The following is a 22116-nucleotide window of genomic DNA, read 5'->3' as shown; positions in this document are numbered from 1 at the left end:
CACTTTAAAAAAGATATACATACAGTCACCCTCCAAAACAGCTGAAACTGTGAAGAAGCCTGCCATAGTTATTAAGATGCTATAAATAGAGGAAAAAAACCATGATTTTACATATGAGTCCCAAATTAAAAATATCATGGGCTAGATTTCCAAAGTTAAGGTACTGATGAGTGATTGAACTGTTATTCTCTTGGGCACTTTAACAGTAATCATCCAGGGAGAGTAGCAGAATTAATGAAGGTTAATACTTCAGAGTAACAGCAGGAGTAACTAACACACAATGCTCATTACTGTAAGGGTGTTATCTCCTATCCCACTTCAGCACCCCTTCCCTTATCTTCCTTCTGTTTTTCTCAGCATGAGTGGCTGGCATAATTAGAAGAAACAATACTACTTTTGCCTCCATTGAAAGGAAACGGCTCAGCCATGGCACCCTGGAGGCCTTGCATGTGTCCAAAGAGGCCAGAGAGGTAAGGACTGAATCGCAGCTAAATCTAAGTCTTGGCAGAAGGCCATATGATCCTCTGGGCCATGGACACAAGAGGCTTGTGAGAAGCTGTTATGTGGCCATTTCCCACTCTCCCTCTCTCTCTCAGATGCTGTCAGGAGATAGTTTCTCATCTTCTCTCAGGTTCAGATAAAACATCAGACCTTGACTACCTGAAGGATGGACATATTTGAAACACGGACTTCGGTGGGGGGGGAACCAAGGGCAACACACGTAACCTAAACATATGTACACCCATAATATGCTGAAATAAAAAAATAAAAAAAAAAAACAACAACAAAAAAACATCAGACCTTTCTGCCTCACCCTTCAAGGGCATATCTGCAGACTACAGAACAGCTTAGCTGCAGTACAGAACTGACTCTTCAGCAGCAGGGTGTCCTGCCCCTCAAGGCACCAAGAGACACAGAGAGCTGGCACCTTTGTCTATTTTTCCTTTCCCTGCCCATGTAAGTAATAACTGTCTGAATGTGAAATGGGTTTATCGTTTTTCTACCAGCCAAATTTGTCAGGCCTAGCCTCGTTTAATGCTTGACATCCATTTCATGCCAATCTTCATCAGTGAGCAACAAGAAAGGGAGGAGGGAAGAAATGGAAAGAAGAAAGGATGGTAAGAACCCAAAGTCAGTACATTAACAATTCTATCCAATTTTCCAAGAAGAGAATGAAGAAAATCTATATTATATGCTCCTACTCACTCCTCTCTAATAATATCAAAAGAGGGACTGGGCCTGGCACAGTGTAACCAAATTATAGGTCTGATAACCTAATTTATAGGTCTGACAAGTGAAAAACCCAGCAAGGCAAGAAATCACCCTCAACTCACAAGGTCTAAATTTGAACTAAAGTTTAAAAGATGATCATTACATAATTTCTAAATTCTTACTTCACATGCAATTTTTATTTTTACATATAAAGACCTTCTAAGGATTAAAGTATATATCACCATAGGAAACTTAAATGAAGATTTAACATGCCACTTCTGAAAGACTGTCAACATGTACAAAAAACGTAAGAACAGTTCAGTCTAGTAAGTTTGTGACAGTATAAGTGGCTGTACTTTATCTTTCAAGACAGTAATTTCAGTCCCACTATGCTGGTCTATTTGTCATGTCCTTTATCCTTTCCCAATTCGGGTCATCCTGCTTCTTCCCGACTCTATATTTTTCTTATTGTTATTACAATTTGGAATGCTTTCCAATCTTCTTTCCACCCACCTCCATTTATCACTTCCTTTGAGACAGAATAAACATCCTTTTTTCCAAACAAATCTTAACTATTCCTATCCCACAAAAAGAACAAAAACAACATACATCAGTGGTCTAGCTTAGTATTTCTCAGATTTTTATATGCATATATTCATACTGAAACACTTGGAATCTTGCCAAAATGCATACTGAAGAAAAATCCATACTGATTTAGTTGGTATAAGGTGGGGCCCAAAAGTCTGCATTTCTAATAAGCTCCGAGATGATGCCAGTGCTGCTTGTTGTTCATGGTTCACATTTTGAATGGCAAAGACTTAGCCGATTAATTTGATTCTGACACATATTAATCTGACTCCACTATATGTAGTTTGATTCTGCTATCTTTTATTTTTATGCTTAAATATGAAGGAAGAGAGCACAAAAAATACAAATGCACCAATATTTCTAGGCACCAACATTTCTAAGGTTTTGGAGAAACCTTGCTACTCAAAGTGTAGTCCGCAGACCAATACTGGCAATACATAAGAATCAGACTCTCATAAAAGAAGGCTAAAATTTAAAAATGTTAGTTTTTCTTCATTTATTCATATGACAAAAACCATTTTTATGGGGGAATAAAAAGTTATGAGTTACCTAAAGGGCCTCTTTAAAATGGTCATTATCTACTTAAATGTTCTCTGGTGGCACCAAAAATAATCTTGGAGAAAGCACAGTATTAACAGTTGCCTAAATGGTTCGAGATCACTGATTAACTTAACTAAATAAATCAACTTCTCCCAGACCTTTATAACTGGAAAATTATTTCAAGAATGTTAATGTGTGCGCTGAGAAAAATGTCACCCCTGTTCAAATCTGCTTGTTTAGCCATCAGTCAGATTCTTCACATGGGTTAGGAGCCAGAAGCCAAGGACTTCAAGGACATGTGAATTACTGATAGGAAAAAAATATGCAAACATTCTCTTTTACATCTATGATTTTCATCAGATTTTTCAAAGGTTCCCTTACCCAAAAATGATGAAGATGAATGCTGCCAAAGTTTACAAGTGTATGGCCTTTACTATGCTTATATGTATTGTGAACTTTCAAAAGAGGGATTCGGCAGAGTGCAGTGATTTTTCAAACTTTCCTGATTACAAGCCTTGAAAATTTTGTTCTTAAGCACCAAATATTATCTCCATAAACTCAGTACCACCTCTCAAGGCCACAGCCAAAAAGTACCACTTGCAAACTTGAAAAGAATATCTTTTAGCCATAATATTACAGATTTAATAAAACTATTTTTAACATAGTACTAGACATCAGTAAATTCTTCAAAAATCATAAAAACCTATTTTTAGAAAAAGAGGTATACACTGTGAAATTTCAGTACGTTGAAGAAAGAAGATTCTGAAAGCTTTTGAATGTAAGCAAATAAAAACATCCCACAAAAAAACAAGAATTAGAATGGCACTGGATTTCACAACTGTAGCACTGGAAATTGGAAGACAATGGAGCAATGTCCTCAATATTTTCAGCAAAAATGTTTTCTAACTTAGATTTCTATAAACAGGAAAACTATCCAGCAAATAAATGTTGCAAATATTTAATGTACCCAAAAATATATTCTCATACACCATTTCTAAGAAAGCTCCTAGAGGCCATATTCCACTAAAACAAGAAAGTAAATTGAGAAAGAAAAAGGATGAGATCGAAAAATGGGGGATGAAAGACACATATGGGTAAAAAGAATTCCCAGAACTATGTTTAAAAAAGATCTCCAGGATGACAGCTGTGCAGAAGGCCAAGAAAGCAGCAGTCCAGAATGGAACAGAAGGAAGGTGAGCTCTGGGAGGGAAGTGTTCCAGACAAAAAAAGATAAGTGGTATGTATTTGAAATATCTGAATATATAAAGAAATTTTTTTTCCCTTAGAGAGTCTGGTGATTGATTCATAGATATGAACAAAATATGCACAGAAAAATGAGGCAATCATCAATCCTAAAGGGGAAAAATGTATATAGGATAGGAAAGGTAATCACAGTATATGATACATTCAACCACGAATATTAGTATAGTTATGATCATATAAACACTACTTATCTAATTAAAAAAAGGTATGCAGTTAACACCATAAAGAGAACTTTAATATGATACTCAATGGCTAGACTTAATAAAATAGAGGTTTAGTTCCTAAATGACTAAAAGCTAGCCTGTTTTAAAAATGGTTTCATCTATATGATATTCAAAAATTGCAATGTATTTAGAAGCCCACACTTCTTTAAATGAGTCAATCAAGAATCTAACCAAAAGTTACAGCTAAAGTGTTGGATGCAAAACCAGATGTAGTAGCAAAAGAGAGAGAATAATAAAGCTTGACATTTCTGGCAATTTTTCAATAACCTACAAAATTTGAAGAACATCCTCTGAGCTCATGGTAATCACATACATAGGAAACATAAGCAGCTTCAATACAAAAAAGAATAAATGCCATGTTTTACAACATTAATCTACACCATTAAACCCAATTTCAAATATTGAAGTATTTTATAAATAGAAATTATAAAAGTAATTAAAAATGACTGTTCAAGTAGGTCTAGAACAGCAGCTGCCATCTAGCCGTAATGAAATTAAATGTATCAACATGTCTCAGTAAGATTATCAACATTTATGTTGATCAACATTCAATAAATTTCAATACTTACCAATATTTTTACCTCTGCTTTTCAGCTGAGTAGAAATCCTCTTCTTACTCTTTGACTTGGGAGTTTTATCTTTAGATGCCAGGCTGGCCTGCGCAGATGCTTTTCTTGTCTTGAAAGTTTTAGTTACTGTTGCTGGATCTACCGGATCAGGCATACTGCTAAAACTTTCTAATGATTCTTCATCAAACTGGCGTCTTCTCCTGCTTGTATCTAATTGATTTTTGCGGTTACCATTTGCAGTTTTCTCTACAGACACTGCAAATCCAGTCTTAATAAGTGGTTTTTCTACTTCGCCTTCCTGGTCATATAACCATGGTGTCCTACTACTTTCTACATCCTCTTCAGGCAATTTTTGATTCCTTAACAATGAAAACAAGTTTTTATAAATTATAATTATAGAGTTCCTTATTATACTGAAAATTCCAGATGAACTTAATTTATAGTTTACTAACAAGTAGATTTAGGTGGATAATATAGTCAACAGGCTGTAAAAACATTTACCCAAAAATATGCACTGAATACGCAAATATTACATAGGCTAATGTACTAAATTACTTTAAGCTTTAATTCTGAACCATTCTCACTAAACCATTTTCACTAGCCAAAGTTCCATACCAAAGATCCAACAATTCATGATGGAAAATAAAAAACAGTGGGAAAGAGAAATCAAGGGAGGATGGAACATACAAGAAAAAAACACAGAAGAGTGGCTGGAAAAGAGCTGTAGCAGAGGGTCTGGGAACATAACATGGATCTGTGTCACCTAAATTAGCAATTGAAATAAAACCAGAATATGGTGAAAACAATTGGTCACTCAACTAGCAATTTGTTTCTCCATTCATTCAGTATAATTTAGTTCTGCTGGACTAGTGTCATTTCACAAATTTTATCTGGTGAACACTGACATCCCTTAATATTTAATGAGTAATCACTGGTCATCTAAGTTTGGAAGAAAATAGGCAAAACAAAGTTAAATAGGTCTGTAAGATATCAAAATTTTTAATATGCCAACATGCTTTATAAACATCTTAGGGGGCAGTGAGTGAGAAGTTCAAAACGTTGTGTCACAGAACCTAGCATGGACAACAACAGTGTTCCTAAGAATAGTCTGGGTGGGAGACACTGACATACAGGGTATAAATCAAGACAAGGGTTAGAAACTAAATTCAACCTGCTGCCTCTTTTTGTATGGCTTAAAGGTAAGAATGGTTTTTATATTCTTAAATGGTTGGAAAAAAAATTAAAAGAAGGAAAATAGTTTATAAAACATGAAAATTATATTAAATTCAAATTTCAGTGCTCATAAATGAAGTATTATTGGAACACAGCCCCATTCATATTTACATACTACATCTGGTGTTGTGCAAAAAATGGCACAGATGAATGGCTAGGATAGACACTGTATGGCCTGCAAGACCGAAAATATTTATCATCTAGATCTTTACAGGAAAAGTTTACTGACCCCTGAGCAAGACTACACGGTTTCATCTGACTTCTTGTTATTTCCAGTCATTTAAGTCAAGGAACCTATGATAGTTGAGATTTTGAGAGATGAGGTCTAATCTGAAGTAGGTCAAATAGCTAAAACAATATTAGATACTCAGATCCTTCCTAAAAATGGTATAAATACCTAATGTAAAACTAGAATAATTATTTACTATCAATTATATTTAAAACATGGATAATAATGAAGCAGAGACCTTCCAGTAGGAAGGCCTATTCACTGAAGCTTTGAATAAATGTTTACTGCTTGTGATAGATACTCATTCAACCATCATTTCTGAATGACAATTGCACACTAAACACTGTTAGGCTCTGATGATAGAATACTTTTAGAGAGCATGAGATGTAATAGGAAACAGTAGTTAAGACAGCTAAAAGAAGGTGTCAACAAAGACAGGGAGGTTAATCACAGGATTCCTAGAGGTGAATACAAAATTGGAATTCTAAGAGTTTCTAATCAGTTAAAACATCCCCAAAGTTCATGATTTAACAATTAAACACGGTCCAAATGCTAATTTAAGAGCCTAAGACATGCCCGGACGCAAAGCTAAAGAGAAATGTAGTGTGAATTACATAGTTCCAAAGGACTAGGAAAAATCATCATAAATATTTCTGACAGAATATTAGGCTCAATTGACCTCTAATTTTTCATCCTTCTAAAAAGTTTTTTCTTAAGTAAATAAATAACAATTATAATAAAAATGCTATATGATTTTCACCAACTGGCTATTAAAATCATTTACTGGATTAACACAATCATTAAAAACATTACTTATCTAGCTATAAAAACACCTACAGAGTGATTGGCCTGAACCAATCTTTCACATTATTTGAGTCAAAAATTGTATTTTGGAAGATTATCACATTAAAAAATAATAAATGTAAGAAAACAGAGAGGGAAAAAATAGTAACTATGATTAATACCATGCATCATCAAAACTTAACAAAAGTTGTTTTTATAATCTAATAGTACTCAACAGTATATCTGAATGGGCTTTAGAAACTGATTCTAATCTGGGGCTAGGAATAATATGAAAAGACCATCACTGAACAACTATCCTCTAGCAGTGAATATTAGTTTCTAGTCCTAAGTCAGTGAACAGTGAACTGGTTTAAAGATAGGTATCAAATCAAGGACAAAAGACACCCTATGAATGAGGTCATATTCTTCCAAAATGACTCTCACAGGACACCCTGGAATTGTCTTATACCAGGGTTACCAGCAGGTATCTGGTATCTTATCCAGTAATACCATAAAGTTTCATATTCCCAGCACTATCAAGCCAAACAATCACACACATCCTCCCTAATTGTGATTTCAAATTATACATAATTAGATGTAATCACAAAAGTGAATGTTTAAGCAAGTAACTGGTTATGTTCATAATCAAGTACCTTGGTTTTTCTGCTCCAACAGAGGAACTGCTTTCAAAAGGTTTTGGAAAAGCCATATATTCTGTTTTCCCAGAAGAATTTTGGACTAATGGTTGCTGCTGTTCACTGGGTGTAGAGATATTCTGAGAAAAATCTCCAAAATTAGAAGGAAATAAAGGGCTGAAATTCATACCTAATAAATAAAAGCAAAGGATAAGAACAATAAAGTAACTTTAGCCTTAAAATGAAATTAAAAGACAGTTTTAATTAATTATGCCATTCAAATTCATCAAAAAAACTGACAATTACAATAAAGTAATATTCATTTATTCTTTCACTGTTTACAGCTCGGCCCACTATAATTTAGCAATTGGTGATACAAAGATGACTAATGATTGCCACTCCCTTAAAAGTTAGAAATAATAGTACCTAATATTTATCCAATTATTACTGGGTGCCAGACTCTACTGTAGGTACTTTATATGTTATTTTGTTTAATACTGAACGTGTTATGAAACAGGTATTACGTTCATTTCATAAATGAGAAAACTGGCTTAGAGATCAAGTGTCTAATAAATGGAAAAGCTGGTTACATGTTGGGTCTGCATGACTCCAAAACTTATGTTCTTTCTACTCTAATTTGGGAAGAAAAATACAATTAAATGATAGTTGTCAAATAGCATTATGTATCACGTGTGTCTGTAAGGGACTATAAACTTGGAGAGGCAGGGTTCAGGAAGGCTTCACAAAACTAGGTTATGAAGAATGAACAGTCTTTGCACTGTTGGCACAGATATGAAGTATATTACAGTGAAAAGGAACAAAACATGCAATTTCTTAATTTACTTAAAGCCTACTCATATTATGTTTACTGCCAGTATTAATTGACACTTAAGACCTAAAAAGCTTGTTAAATTTTTTAATGCTACTGTCTTGAAAATACTGTTAAGAATATTTATGTTCACAAAGCCCTCCCAATCTTTTTTCTCCTTCTGTATTTCCTGGCAAACACCTTCAATTCCTCCTCCTTCATGATTCACCTCATGTAACTGGTCACTTAATTTATTCATTCTACCTGCATGTCTTTTCAGTTACTTCTTTTTCCTTACCCTTACTGCCAATACCTTAGGTAAGGCTATCATTCTGTCCCTGACATTACTGCAACAGCCTTCTGTTCACCAGCTAGACTCTCAGCTCCTTCCCTCCAATTTCTCAACACTACCACCAGTGTAATCTTTCTAAAACATAAATCTCATGCTATCCCCTGCTCAAAGTCATTTGACGGCCCCCTCTTATCTGCAATACAAAGTCTAAACTTCTTTGCATATCACAAAATGCCTCTGCCACTCTTCAGCCACATCAATTACTCTTCCCCTGCCTTAGCCCTAAACACTAGCAACAGTTCATTACCTTTAAATTCCCTACCTGATATACTATTTCATTGCTTTGTAACTTAAAGCAGTTTCATTGATTAGAAAGCCCTTTCCCTTCTTATCTTGCTGGAAATAAATTCTATTCATTCTTTAGCTTAAATATCACCTTTTCCAGTAAAAACTGCTTTCCTGACACTTCCATAAGCATTTGCGCCACTGCTATAGCACCCGTGGCACTGCATTATATGCATGACTTAACATTCTTTCCTTCCTCACTAGACTCTGAATTCCTTAAAGAATGAGTCTGCCTCACTTCAGATCCCAGTAACTTACATAGCGTCTGGCATATTAGGAGCAAAGAAAAAAAGTCAGAATAAAAGGCTATGCTAAATATATTCACCTTTAGTCTAGCAGTATTATCTCTCTAACTAGACCTGGTGCTCCTCAAAAAGAACATTGTCTTATTCATCTTTACTCTCCTAGTGTTTGACATAGTGCCCTTGTGTACAGCAGTCACTGGATAGGTTAACTCCCTTAATAAAAAGTTGAAGCAATCATTCCTAAGTAGTTTACTCAACTTCGTTAGCAACCGTATCACATTCAGCTTAAATTTTCATTATACAGAAACAACATAGAAAAGAGTTTGTAACTTTCTTCGCAAGCATTTCCTACCATTCCAAAAGAAAATGTTAAAAATCCATGCAATAGATGAATTATATTCCTTTTTTTTAAAGCATGAAATGAAGTTTATTGAGGAAGGACAAGATAGGTTCACAGAGCAAGAGAAGTTTTTTCTGGAAAAGGTATTTTCACCATAGATGACAAACAGAGCCCCCCTGTCGTAACAAGAGGGCCAAGAAATCACATTCTCACTTTGATTTTATTTATTTTCTCTTTAGGTTTTTAGTTACCTACCTGGTGCAAATGATGAAAAGTTAGTAAATCCAGGTAGATTAAACAGATTTACAGGCTGTGTTGGAAAGCTGAAAGGACAAAATAAACTGGGAGAAGGAGGATGTGATCCACTACTGCCTCTTTCCTTGCTTCCAGGTTTTTCTGTACACCGATTTTGTTGGTGCATAAGTTCATTTAGCATTTGTTTCAACCTACAAAAATTTAGGTCATCAATAAACTAAGAGTCAGTTATATTACCATCTATATAAAGCATATTCAGAAAGACTATATGTAAGAAATGATTCAATGGCACACAGAACAGACTGACTCTGATACTACAATACTTGCTTGCTCTACATGCTTAATTCAATAACTGAGCCTTTAAACAACAAGTGCTAAAGCACTTCTGCCAGAAAGCTGGTATAACTGTAAGTAACTAATTTTTTTTGCTTGTTTATACCTTTATTGTGGTGTAATTTACACACCATACAATTCACCCAATTTAAGTGTACGATTCAGTAATACAAACTTTAACAAATAGAAGTCCACGGCATTAAAAGGAAACATTAGGCAAATCATTGCTTATTAAACTCTCAGGTGATAAAGAATGTTCAAATATGCAATTTGAGGCCCATTTCTCCCAGAAGATAACTGTAAAACCTTCATTCAATTTCAGCTCTTATTATACAGTCTCAATACTTCTAAGAAAGAGATTACCTCTGAACATTATTCTGTTGCCATGTTAGCTGAGTATAGCACTGGTTCAACTGGTGCATTATAAGGTGTACTTGAGGAGATGCTACATTGCTGGGCATAACACTGTAAGGACCCGTGAGAAGAGTTTGTAGCAGACAAGACAGAGTCTATTAAAAGAAAATTTTTGTTAATAGCTATCGATGAGAAAAATTTGTATTGCTTCAAAAGTAATGAAGATAAAAGAAAAATTTAGTTTCATATTAAATTTTACCTGCTGGTCTTGCATCAAAGTCTGACAAATATTGACACTGAAATCAAGCTGTTTCCTTAGCTGATTGATCTGTTCTTGCCATTGTTCTTTCTCTTCTACATAAGAGAGCTCTGACATCCAACGAAGGTTTTCTTGTCGTTGCATGCTGATATTCTGTTGCCTTGTCTTGGCTAAAGGACGGTAATTTTCATCTGTTGAAAAACGGCGATTGTTCTTCCACCTAACGCAAGATTTAAAGCGTTAAAAGTCATCATATGTAATAATTTGATTTTTTAAAATATGGCAATAAGCCCTGATACCTTGATCTATGGACTGATATTCTTTTTTTTTTTTTAAGGGATGGGGTCTCCCTCTGTCACTCATGCTGGGGTGCAGTGGCGTAATCATAGCTCACTGTAATTTCACATTCCTGAGCTCGAGCAATCCTCCTACCTCAGCCTCCCAAGTAGCTGGCACTACAGGCGTGAGCTTGCCATGTCCAGCTAATTTTTTATTTTTTGTAGAGACGAGGTCTATTTTGCCCAGGCTGATCTCAAACTTCCGGCCTCAAGTGATCCTCTCACCTAGGTCTCCCACAGTGTTGGGATTACAGACATAAGCCATTACTCAGGACCTCAATATTCTGTTTTAAGTTCAAAGGACTTGCAAAGTATGAAAAATAGAAAAGAGGAGAAGTCCAGATTTTTACCCATATGCAGTTATCATTTTTAATTACTTTCCAGTCTTTATTTGTTTTTATACAGAAGTGTCCAAATAATTTTGTATTCTGCAAAATGAAAATATTTACAATATAACAAGCACTTTTCCATTCTTCATGCTTTAAGTTTAGCCACACAACATTTCATCAAGTGGGGCTACTATATCTACTTTACCATCTTTTACTCATGAAAAGATTTGCACTGCTATAAATAACAATTTAATAAATACATTTGTTGATAGACCTTTTGCACTAATTACAATTTGTCATTTTTGCTTAATTCCCAAAAATAAGAGTGAAGATGAAAGTTCATGAATCTTGATCCAGTCCAGCTGCAATCACAGAATTGCAGCCACACCCTTCTGGTACAATAAATATCTGTTCTTTGTCCCTGGTTCCTGACACAGAATTCCTATAATCCTTAGCATCTCCTGAGTGACAGTCTTTCACTATTCATAACAAGCCCCTTTCAATCGGACCTCAGTTTAAGCTAATGAAGAGACTTTTAGAGAACCCTGGATAGCTTCATAATGGGAAGGAGGTGGTGGTCACCACAAAAACCAACTAGGTCATTAGAGGGTTATAATTTTCAGAACCACTCCCCTGACTTCCAGGGAGCAGAGAGGGGTCAGTGACCAAGCTCAGCCACCAATGGCCAATGATCTAGTCAATCATGCCTACATAATGAAACCCCCATTAATGAAATCTCTGACGAATGGAATTCAAAGAGCTGTCAGGGTGGTGAACTCATCAAAGAACTGTCAGGGTGGTGCACCCAGAGAGGGCATAGAAGCTCCACATACCTCCCTACCTCATACGTTGTCCTAATACACCTCTTCCATTTGGCTGTTCATGAGTTGAATCCTTTATAATTGGCAAATATAAGTAAGTGTTTTCCTGACTTTTGTGAATTGTTCTAGTGAATTACCAAACCTGAAGGAGGGTGTCAAATGAACTCCCAAATTTGCAGCCAAATGGACCGAAGTGTGCATACCCTGGGGACCATGCACTTTAGGCTGGCATCTGAAGTGAGGGCAGTCTTGTGGGACTGAGCCCCTTAACTTGTAGGGTCTGCACTAACTGAATAGGTAGTGTCATTATTGAAATGAATTATAGCACACCAAACTGGTTTGGAGAACTACAGAATTACTTCAGTGTCAGTCAGACAGAAAGACCTGAGACTCTAAATCAAACAAAAAATTGAAACACTAAAACTAACCTATTTTTAGTTTCCTTTATATTATAGGAGTTATGAGTCACACTGTTAGAAGGATATGTAGAAAAGTTATCATTGGAACTGGCATCTTGTTCTTCTTCCTCCTCTTCATCTGTCTGAACAATTCCTTCAGAAAGGTAACCATCTTCATCTCCTTCTTCATCTAGTGCACACTGGGTAGAACCTCCCCAAGTTGCCATTGTTCTGGTAAGAAAAAAGATAAAACAAATATCATTCTGGAGAGAAGCGAAATACTTTACCATCTACTATATGCCAGATATTGTTTCAAACATATATATACATGTCTGTATATAAAATTTCATTTACTCATAACTCTATGAGACGGGTGATATTCTCCCTATTGCTGTAATATGAAATGTATTTAGTTTGCCTTCCACAAAACAGTTCATTTTTTTTTTTTTAAAGAGACGAGGTCTTGCTCTATTACCCAGGCTGGAGTGCAATGGCACCATCACAGCTCACTGTAGCCTCAAACTGCTAGGTTCAAGGGATCCTCCTGCTTCAGCCTCCCAAGTAGCTGGGACTACAGGTGCACATCACCACACCCTACTATTAATAATTTTTAAAACTTTTTTGTTGAGATGCGGTCTCGCTATGTTGGCCAGGCTGTTCCTGAACCCCTAGCCTCAAGCAATCGTCCCATCTCAGCCTCCTGAGTCACTGGGATTACAGGTGCAAGCCACCGTACCCAGCAGAAAAGTTCTTCTAAGAAGAAAGTGAGGTTTGGTGCAATGTTCCAGAAATGCCATCTGAGGATATCGAAAGGTAAGATCGTAAATAAATCCGGATTTCAAAATTTTAGATCTGAAAATTACTATATAGCCAAGTACTTGATCTTACAGATGATCAATTCTTTTAGAAATATTCTAAACATGGAAATTTCAAACTTAAATCCTAAAAAATAAATGTTTTATATGTTTTAAGATCTTTAGGAACCTTACAAAGACTAGATGTTCAATTAAAAAAGTGCTTTTCTCTGGCCTGACAGAAAAGACTACAAAATATCAAGCACTTTCCTTTTATAAGCTTAAAACTTAACTAAGAAAATAAGGCTTATACATACAAGGAAATCTATATCACCCGTTTGATCAAGGGCCACAGTAATTTAAAACAAAAGAGAAAGCTGATGCTATAAGAAGTTAGAAGAGAAAGTGGCTAGAATCAGTTAACTTAAGTCACAAAAGTGATATTTAACACTAGCCTCACTGAAATAGCACATCTGTGCTACGGTGCGGAGGGGAAAAGAGACTGCCTAGCCTACAGGTCTTAGGTAGGGGATATTAAAAAAAAAAAGTGATTTATACAACTCTCTTACTTTTCTGTTCTGCTTTGTTGAGGAGTACACAAATTCTCAGATCCATTGCTTCTCAATGACACAGCCACTGGAGATGTAGTTTCTGCTAGACCTTGCCTCCTCTGATGTTCAGCCATCAGAGCTTCAAGCTGCTTTCTTCTCTGACGCAGCTCTTCCCTTAACATTTCGTGTCTTCGCATTTCCGACCACAACTAAAAATTAGTCAAGTAAATATTGGATTTGCTTTAGCCTTACAGAATAACAGGCTAATAGTATTGTCAGTATCAACAAAACATCCTATTCTTACTCTATCCTTTTTATACTAAGCTATCCATGTAAAATAATATTTTAGTCATGAATAAGAAAAATTAGGCAATCATTAATTCTTAATAAAAACAAGTAGTACCCAAATATACTTCAGAAACTATTTAGAAAAAGTTATGACATTTTCTACAAATTACATGTAAGTAGAATGCCAAAGGATAGGTCTTTCTCACTGAAATGATTACTCTTTGCTACAATTACCCCCTTACATATAATTCTGCCAAATATTTACTAATAAAGAACAGGAATATTTTGAAAAGATCCAAACATAGTTATTATTTAGAAAAAATTGGTTTCCTCCCCCAACTAAAGGATACAAAACAAACTACCATTTAAAAACATGTTTTACAGATACTCAGTTTCCCTTCTGAAGATGTGTCTTAAGACCAACTCAGGAACAACAACGGTACAATTTACAATACCTCATTATCTACTACTGAAGAATCTTCTGGCTCAAAAACAGATTTGCTTGTACTGGTCTCATTTTCATTAACAGTTGGGGTTGAAGTAACAGCTGGCGTATATTTTTTTGTGGGACAATTACCCACACTAGCAGCTGACAGCTAAAAAAGAATTGATAAAAAATTATTGTGAGGAATTAAAGCAACTATATTAATTTCATAAAAGTAGTTATTTTACTTCTTCTTTAGAGCTCTAGTGCCATATTTAATCTGTTATTACCAGACTCCAACTGCCATCACCAAACATAATCTGACATAAGAAAACAAAGATGTCTAAAGTTGATAAATATAATAGTAACCCTCAGGAAGAACAAAGACAATATGAATAAAATATTATGGAAAATTTATATACTCAACACAACTCTGCCACATTATTCCTTCATTATTCAGCTGGGGGATAAGGGGAAAAGGGATTAAAGTGGAAAAGAGTCTAGAAAATAAACAATTATATTAGAAACAAGTCATTTGATGTATTTCTCTTTCTTTGAAAACAAAATCTAACTAAAGATAGAGCTAACCAATAAATTTTAGGAAAATATCAAAAAAAACTGTTATTCCCTTCCTATTAATATTCCTATTATTCCCTTCCATTATCTGATTATCTGATAAATGGTCAAAGATATCTTATTCTCTGTTCAGTCTCAAAGACCCATGTATAGGGTACTAATGAGTAAGCAAAAGTATACATACATTGAATATTCGAACTACATATAATTACTTTCCTTAGATAACTCGCAGTGGCTTAAAGGCTTTATTATGTAATTTTAAGCCAGTAAAAGATGGAAATGCTGGTTCATAAATGCAAAATTTGAAGCAGAATATTTTAATATAATAGCTGTAAGTACTTATGTTCTCAATCTACTAGCCTGCCCAGTAAGTAAAAGAATGGAAATAATCAGAGTCAATTCCTGTGTGGCATCTTTCATATTGTAAATGTATATCCCCAACCCATGTCATTAGTTCATCCATTTCGTTAACCACAAAATTGATACACATCTGTCACTTCAGCTCTTGAAAAAGAGTACTTTCAGCTGACATTAGGTTTTAAACATCTTTTGTCAAACAAATGGAAAGAAATAAGTTTCATAATTACCTGTAGGTCAGGACATGCCTTTTGCAATGCTTGAATTTTCTCTTGAATCTCAATCAGTTTCCTTCTTTCTTTCTGTAATTGTTTTAGCTCTTTCTGTTGCTGCTGTAGTTTAGCCTCGTAAAATTTCTCTCTATAATTAAATTGACATTATATTTATGGACTCTAACAAAATCTGATGACAGCATTAAGCACAACATAACACATTACTTACCTGAGTACCTTCTCTAAGACAGGCACTAAATTTTTATTAAATGAAGGCCAAATGCTTAACATACCTTGCCTTTTCATTTATTCCAGCATCCTTCTGTGTTTTATTGGCATTTCCTCTAGTATTATTTGAATTTTGTTTGGTGTCTTCTTCAGCTGGGTAGAAATCATCCAAATTTGAAGTATTGGCAGATATAACTCCTTCAGTTGTATCATCATCCTAAAACACCATAATGTTAAAACAATCTTGATACCTAAAGACATTATCTAATTCACACCTTGGTAAATACTACTGGTCTATAAAATTTATACAACATTAAAAAATTAAAGCAACAGAGAAAGTATATGTCTTTGTATACATGTTTATGCCACCTCTTCCCCTCAAAAACTCTTACTATAATAGGAAAAATTTGGAAGAAGCCAATTCCCACAATGGCTAAACAAGCACATTATACCAATATAATAAAATGTCATCAAGGGTATGGAGAAATGCGCTCTCTCATATACCACTGCTTAGAATATCAAATAATACAGTCTTTCTGGAGAGCAATTAAGCAGTGTCCATTAAAATTTAAATGTACATAAACTCTAACATAATAATTTCATTTCTTCATATCTATTCTTGAAAAACACAAATGCATCGAGGCTTGTGCAAAAATGTTCGCTGGAGCATTATTTTAAATAGTGAAAGATTGGAAAAAACAATTATCTATATATAATAACACCTCTTCAATCTACTTCACTGAGATATTATAATAAAAGTTGTACATGATATAAGGCCAGAGTCTTCAGCAAAAAACAACAAAAAACCCTCATTTTTGTGAATAAAGCTATATTGGCACAGAGTCATGCTCATTTGTTTACATATTACCTACAGCTGCTTTTGCATTGAGACGTGACAGAGAATGTATGACCCACACAAAGCCTAAAATCTACTAACTCACCCTTAATAGAAAAAGTCTGCTAACCTCTAATGTATGGCACATACAGTGCTAAGCATTTAAAGCTGGCACATAATAAATGTGTATAATTATACCAAAATAATTACCAGACATACACAAATTTTACTTTATAATTATGACTGTATTATTTGACAAATAGTTTTTTAAAAAACCAATCAATATTTACCTGTACCATAGCAACAAGATCTTGTAACTGTCTAAGTTTCTGTTTCGCAGCCATAAGTCTATTGATCTTCTGTTCAAATTCAGCATCTTCTGGAGCCTCATCAACCAGACTGCTTCTATGACTAGATAATGAAGCTCCACTAGCTCCCTCCTCTTCTGCTTCTTCCTCCTCTTCCTCATCATCTTCTCCTTGGGCAACAGGAATCCCCTGTTCTCCTTCTCTATTATATCGACAATCTGCTGAAAACATATATAATAGAAATCAATAATTTTTTTACAAACTTAAGAATACTAATGAAGGAAAATCCATTTCACAAGAATAATATGGCAAAAGTATCCGTGAATATAATCAATCATACCTAAAGGAGGAGGCATGTTTAGAGCCCTTATGTTAGCAGCAGACCTGTTGTTAATTTCACAATTAGAATTCACTGATCTCCCATCTCTATTATTAGAAGCACAATGTGCGTTACTATTACTATTTACTTCATTCCAGGTGGCAGCTACTTGTGGATTTCTAAAAGAAAGAAAACAGTCTGAAGTTACTTAAAGTACCAAAAGAACATATATTAAAGTTTTAGAACTGCTGATAAATAATTTCAAACTAAGAACATCATTGGCTATTCCATTTAAATTCAAACTCTGAATTATCAGCTCCTGCTTTTCATTAACTTCTGTATATGTGCTATTTGGAAATTTAAGAAGACAAACATCTGAAAAATCAAATTACTCCTAAAATAAAGAGGTAGAAAAATGCTAAGTTAGATACTTATTATGATTTATTTGAATTTGATCTAACAACAAATTTACTAACCTACTGTACTTGATACTTCTCTATTTGTTTTTCTTTATAGGGCAATACTTTACATATTCTGACCGAAATAGTAGACTTACAAGAGAAAAGCTTAAAGAAAAGGCAAATAGTGAGCATTCTAATGAGGTATTTTTTTCCACATTGAAAGTATTAGGTTAGGATAAATATGTTGGAAAAACATACAAAAAAAGTTCTTACCGAATGTTAGTAATAGGTTCACAATTTTCACGCTCAGAATCATATTCTGATTCTTCAGTTTCTTCGTCTTTCGTGTTTTCATTTACAGCATCTGTCATCATATCTGATGTTTGTTCATAATAATGAACTAATTCTCTTAGCTCATTCAATCTCTTTCGAACTTCATTTAACTTCCTGATAAACAAAAAATGTTAACACTCATTTTAGCACAATAAAGCATACATTATTTTCATAAAATAGCAGCCAGCACAAACAAAACTTACACCTAGTCAAATATCCAGGGGGTGTGACTATAAAGTACTCAGTTTAATGTCAAGTGTGGCTTACTCAAAATCTCACCACATTATTTTCTTATGTTATGTTAGGGACAAAAGCATAAGAAAACTAATTTCAATTTAATTACTCACTTTAAGCAGGTACAAATATTAATAGCAGAAAACTCAATGTCAAAAATCTTTCCAGGTTTCTTAAGTATCGAAAGTGTGAAGTATTATTCAATTTAAATATTACCTCTCAGGCAAATCAGGTATGCAGACATTATTAAGCATTTACAGAAGGTTCCCAATTTGTCTACACATATGAGATCTGTACAGTATAAAATATGTTTAACAAAAATAACAAATTTGTTTAGTTCTAAGTTCCAGGAACTATGCCAGTTTTCAAATCCTTAAAACATATTTGTATGCAAGTATATTATTATCCCTATTTTGTAGATGAGGAAACAGAGGCTTAGTAAGGGTAAGTTATTTGTCCATGGTGACACAGAGTATGATACAATTTCAGGACTGTCTGACTCTAGAGCCTGGTCTCTAAACCATTTAAATATAGACATATTTTTAATTGTAGTCCTATTTCTGATCCTTTATTTTAAAAACAAGAAAGTAATATCAGTTCACAGAAATTGCCTGTTACAATGTCACATTTCTCTTAGACAACTCAAATAATACACACAGAACACACACCCCGCTCATTTACCCTATCACTTAAGAATGTTTATCACGTTAAATAAATATCGTTTTGTCATAATTTTCAACACAATCAAAAAAAAAACCCAGTATTTATCCCTATTATTTAATTCTAATCTATGTAAACAATGATTGTAAGAAAATGTTTTACTGGAGTTTTTCAGTTGACTTTAGATGGCCTTCATTTTCATTCTCATTCTGAGAGACTAGAGAAGCAGCAGGATAAGGAACAGATGACATGAGGCTATTGGACTCTCCATTGACAACGGGGGCCAAGCCTACAGGAGCAGAGGGAGCTGAAGTTGTACTTCTCTGATCCACACTCCTTTGTGGGGAGGCTGAAGAAGGCACAACTACAAAAAAGAAAAAAATTACCAGTTACCATAAACAAACAAGCATGATATCAGCAAGATTTATACAGTTTGCTCACATAAAGAAAAATAAAAGGTAAAAACCATTAACATCATAATTTCTGCAGATTTGAATTTTAGAAACATATGGATAAATCCAGGCTACTTGTTTATTAGCATTAGTTATACTCCACAACTAAACAAATCAAAATGCACAGAGAAGGCACATTTTTACTTATTTCTTCCAGAGTCTCTATCATTTTTACATTATAGTTACTGGTTAAAACCAAAAGAAAAGAAAAAGACAAGATGGAAATTGACAAGAATTATGAAATTCTACCTTGGAAAACTAACTAGAGGAGCACTCTGATAACTTGGTTCTAGGTAAAGTTAAACAGGACCACTATGTATAACTGTGCAAGATTCAATTTCTAATCTTTATAGGGTAGCCCTACGTGATAGGTCTTTATGAGATTTTCAAATTTACAGCTCAGAGGAATTACATCTGGCCACCAAGAAGGAAGTTTTCCTACTCCAGGAAACAAAGTAAAAGTGTTAAAGTGACTGTGATATATCCATACATGAACTACTAAACAGCAACATCATTTTCTAATTAGATGATGGCAAATCCTCTATAGTCCTTGATCTAAATCTTAATGACTTTTCTATTTAATTTCTTTTACTATCAGACAAAGATATCTTATGACTTCAAGGGCAATTAATGAAGATTAAGAATCTGTGCACTGTTCTACCTCCTACCACCTCAAAGCTATTGTCATTTGTCAGTAACTTTCTCACAGGGACCACCATTATTTGTTGTTCACTTTAATGCCACAATAACTGTAACCGGTTTCCAGTAGTCTCTTCACTATATTCCTTGACCATTCTACCTTTTGCTGCTGCTCTAACACTGTTTCCCAGTGGGGGAAAAAAAGACATTTACGAGTCGTCAGTAGGTAGAGTGTTACTTTCTTCATGCGTGCAAAACTGACCACAAAGCCTGAAGCACGACTTTTGAATTTTAAGTTTTTCTTAGTTGTGTTCATCTGTTTGTAAAGGATAAGGACTGGGATTATGCTGTAGAGAAGGAGCGTAGCAGAAGTCAGGGAAACAAAAGGAATATAAGAAAGGAGGATGGGGCAGGAATAGTAAGGTTCTTTCAGGGGTGGCAGAGAAACAGATGTGTGAAGAATAAGAAACAAGGATTCCAGAGCTGATGTTTTTACACTTTGTCTTTTCTTCAATGACAGAGCAACTAGAATGTTGAAGAATAACAACCAGTAGGAGTTGCCCCTACTGACTCCAATTTCCAATGCTTGAGCCCCCATTACTATTTGGATAAGTGACAGAGACCAGGCTTGACAAGGTATTAAGATAGCAACTAAAGACTAGTAACTAGGTCTGATTTAGACAGAACAAGTAAAGTATCTGTAGAGCAGAAAAGATAGTTTCTATAGTCATAGCTGCCTGAAATGATTATTTACATATTTTTAAAAAATGAATATAAGTTTAGTGGGTTGTAAGTTGTGGACTTTCTGCACTAAACTATATGTACTATATAAGTTTTTCATATCTCATTATTTTTTTGTACAAACACTCTCTAAATCTATATTTCACAGTTTCAGGGCTTTTAAATCAAAGTAATAAATGTATTAGTTTTTCCTTAAGGGAACATTTTGAATATGCTAAAAAATACAGTATTATTATGTCCAAGTATCAAATAGTTACCTCCTCTTCTACGTTTCCCTTATTAAAATCCTACCAATTTTTCAAGGCCCAATCTTATTCTTTCCATTCTCTGAATTATAAAACAGATTTACATCTATTAGACTTTTATTGTATATTAGCTTGATACTTAAAAACTTTTCACATCCAAGTCTCATCTCCCCACAAATAATTTTCTTGAGGAACCATATATTCATTCACTCATCAAATATTTACTAAACCATTATGTGACAGCATACATACTTCTGTTGTCCTCTACCTAATATTGCTGAACCAGATTTACTTACATGATGAATTATTTAGATGCTGATCTCGAAGCGTATGAAGTTCTCCAAGCAATTTGTCCATTTTTTGTTTCTTTTCCTGTAACACTCTCATTTTGCTAAAAAGTTGGACTTTCTCATCAGGTATATGTTCTGAAACTGATGGATTCCTGCTCTGGGAAACCTCCCTAGTTAATGAAAGACTTTCTGCCTGTCTTCTATTGTCTGGAACAGCTGGAGGCTTATTTAAAAAACAAGAAGAAAAGTTAAGACTAAGGCAATTAAAGGTTGCATTCTTATTTTTAAAATGCATAAATATTCTTTATAAAAAGAGAAATATTTGCCTAGGTTATACATGTGTGTATAAGTGTATGCCCCTCCTACTCCCAAATTAAATACTATTTCCTGATATGCCACCATAACATATACATACAGTCATCCCTTGGAATCCATGGGGGATTGGTTCCAGGACCCCTGGGATACCAAAATCAGCACATGTGCAAGTCCGTCATGTAAAATGGCATAGTATTTGCATATAATTTACATACATCCTCTCATATACTTTAAATCATCTCTAGATTACTTATAATACCTAATATAAATGCTATATAAATAGTTGTTATACTGTATTGTTTTTTAAATTTACATTTTAAATTGTTATGTTGCTATTTTTATTGTTTTTTTTCCACAAAAATACTTTTGATCTTCAGTTGGTTGAATCTGCAGATGTGGAACCCAGATATAGGGGGCTGACGATATGTGGTTTTACATATACATATAACCAAACAGTGATCTTGGATTCATTGGACATCATTACCTGGATCTAAATTAAGTAGTAGCAATACCATATGTTA

The 22116-nt window shown here is 34.4% G+C and overlaps 1 protein-coding gene across 1 annotated transcript in view; it reads right to left on the bottom strand.

The window, feature by feature from the left end:
• Positions 1–22116, bottom strand: part of PCM1 (pericentriolar material 1) — an 84659-nt gene that overhangs the window by 34194 nt on the left and 28349 nt on the right. Inside the window, exons 7-21 of the mRNA XM_012662908.1 lie at positions 21287–21503; positions 19076–19277; positions 17960–18133; positions 17307–17464; positions 16949–17184; positions 15889–16040; positions 15614–15743; positions 14482–14622; positions 13757–13947; positions 12424–12624; positions 10508–10727; positions 10258–10403; positions 9562–9752; positions 7295–7466; positions 4397–4755 (exon numbers count right to left, since the gene is read on the bottom strand). Coding sequence (XP_012518362.1) covers positions 4397–4755; positions 7295–7466; positions 9562–9752; positions 10258–10403; positions 10508–10727; positions 12424–12624; positions 13757–13947; positions 14482–14622; positions 15614–15743; positions 15889–16040; positions 16949–17184; positions 17307–17464; positions 17960–18133; positions 19076–19277; positions 21287–21503 — 2890 coding nt within the window. The remainder of the gene's footprint in view (positions 1–4396; positions 4756–7294; positions 7467–9561; positions 9753–10257; positions 10404–10507; positions 10728–12423; positions 12625–13756; positions 13948–14481; positions 14623–15613; positions 15744–15888; positions 16041–16948; positions 17185–17306; positions 17465–17959; positions 18134–19075; positions 19278–21286; positions 21504–22116) is intronic.

This window comes from Propithecus coquereli, unplaced genomic scaffold (genome assembly GCF_000956105.1).
Source record: "Propithecus coquereli isolate 6110/MARCELLA unplaced genomic scaffold, Pcoq_1.0 Scaffold79, whole genome shotgun sequence".
In the NCBI taxonomy this organism is placed as follows: Eukaryota; Metazoa; Chordata; class Mammalia; order Primates; family Indriidae; genus Propithecus; species Propithecus coquereli.
Note: the sequence above shows the minus strand (reverse complement) of the source record. Positions and strands in the feature narration are given on the sequence as shown.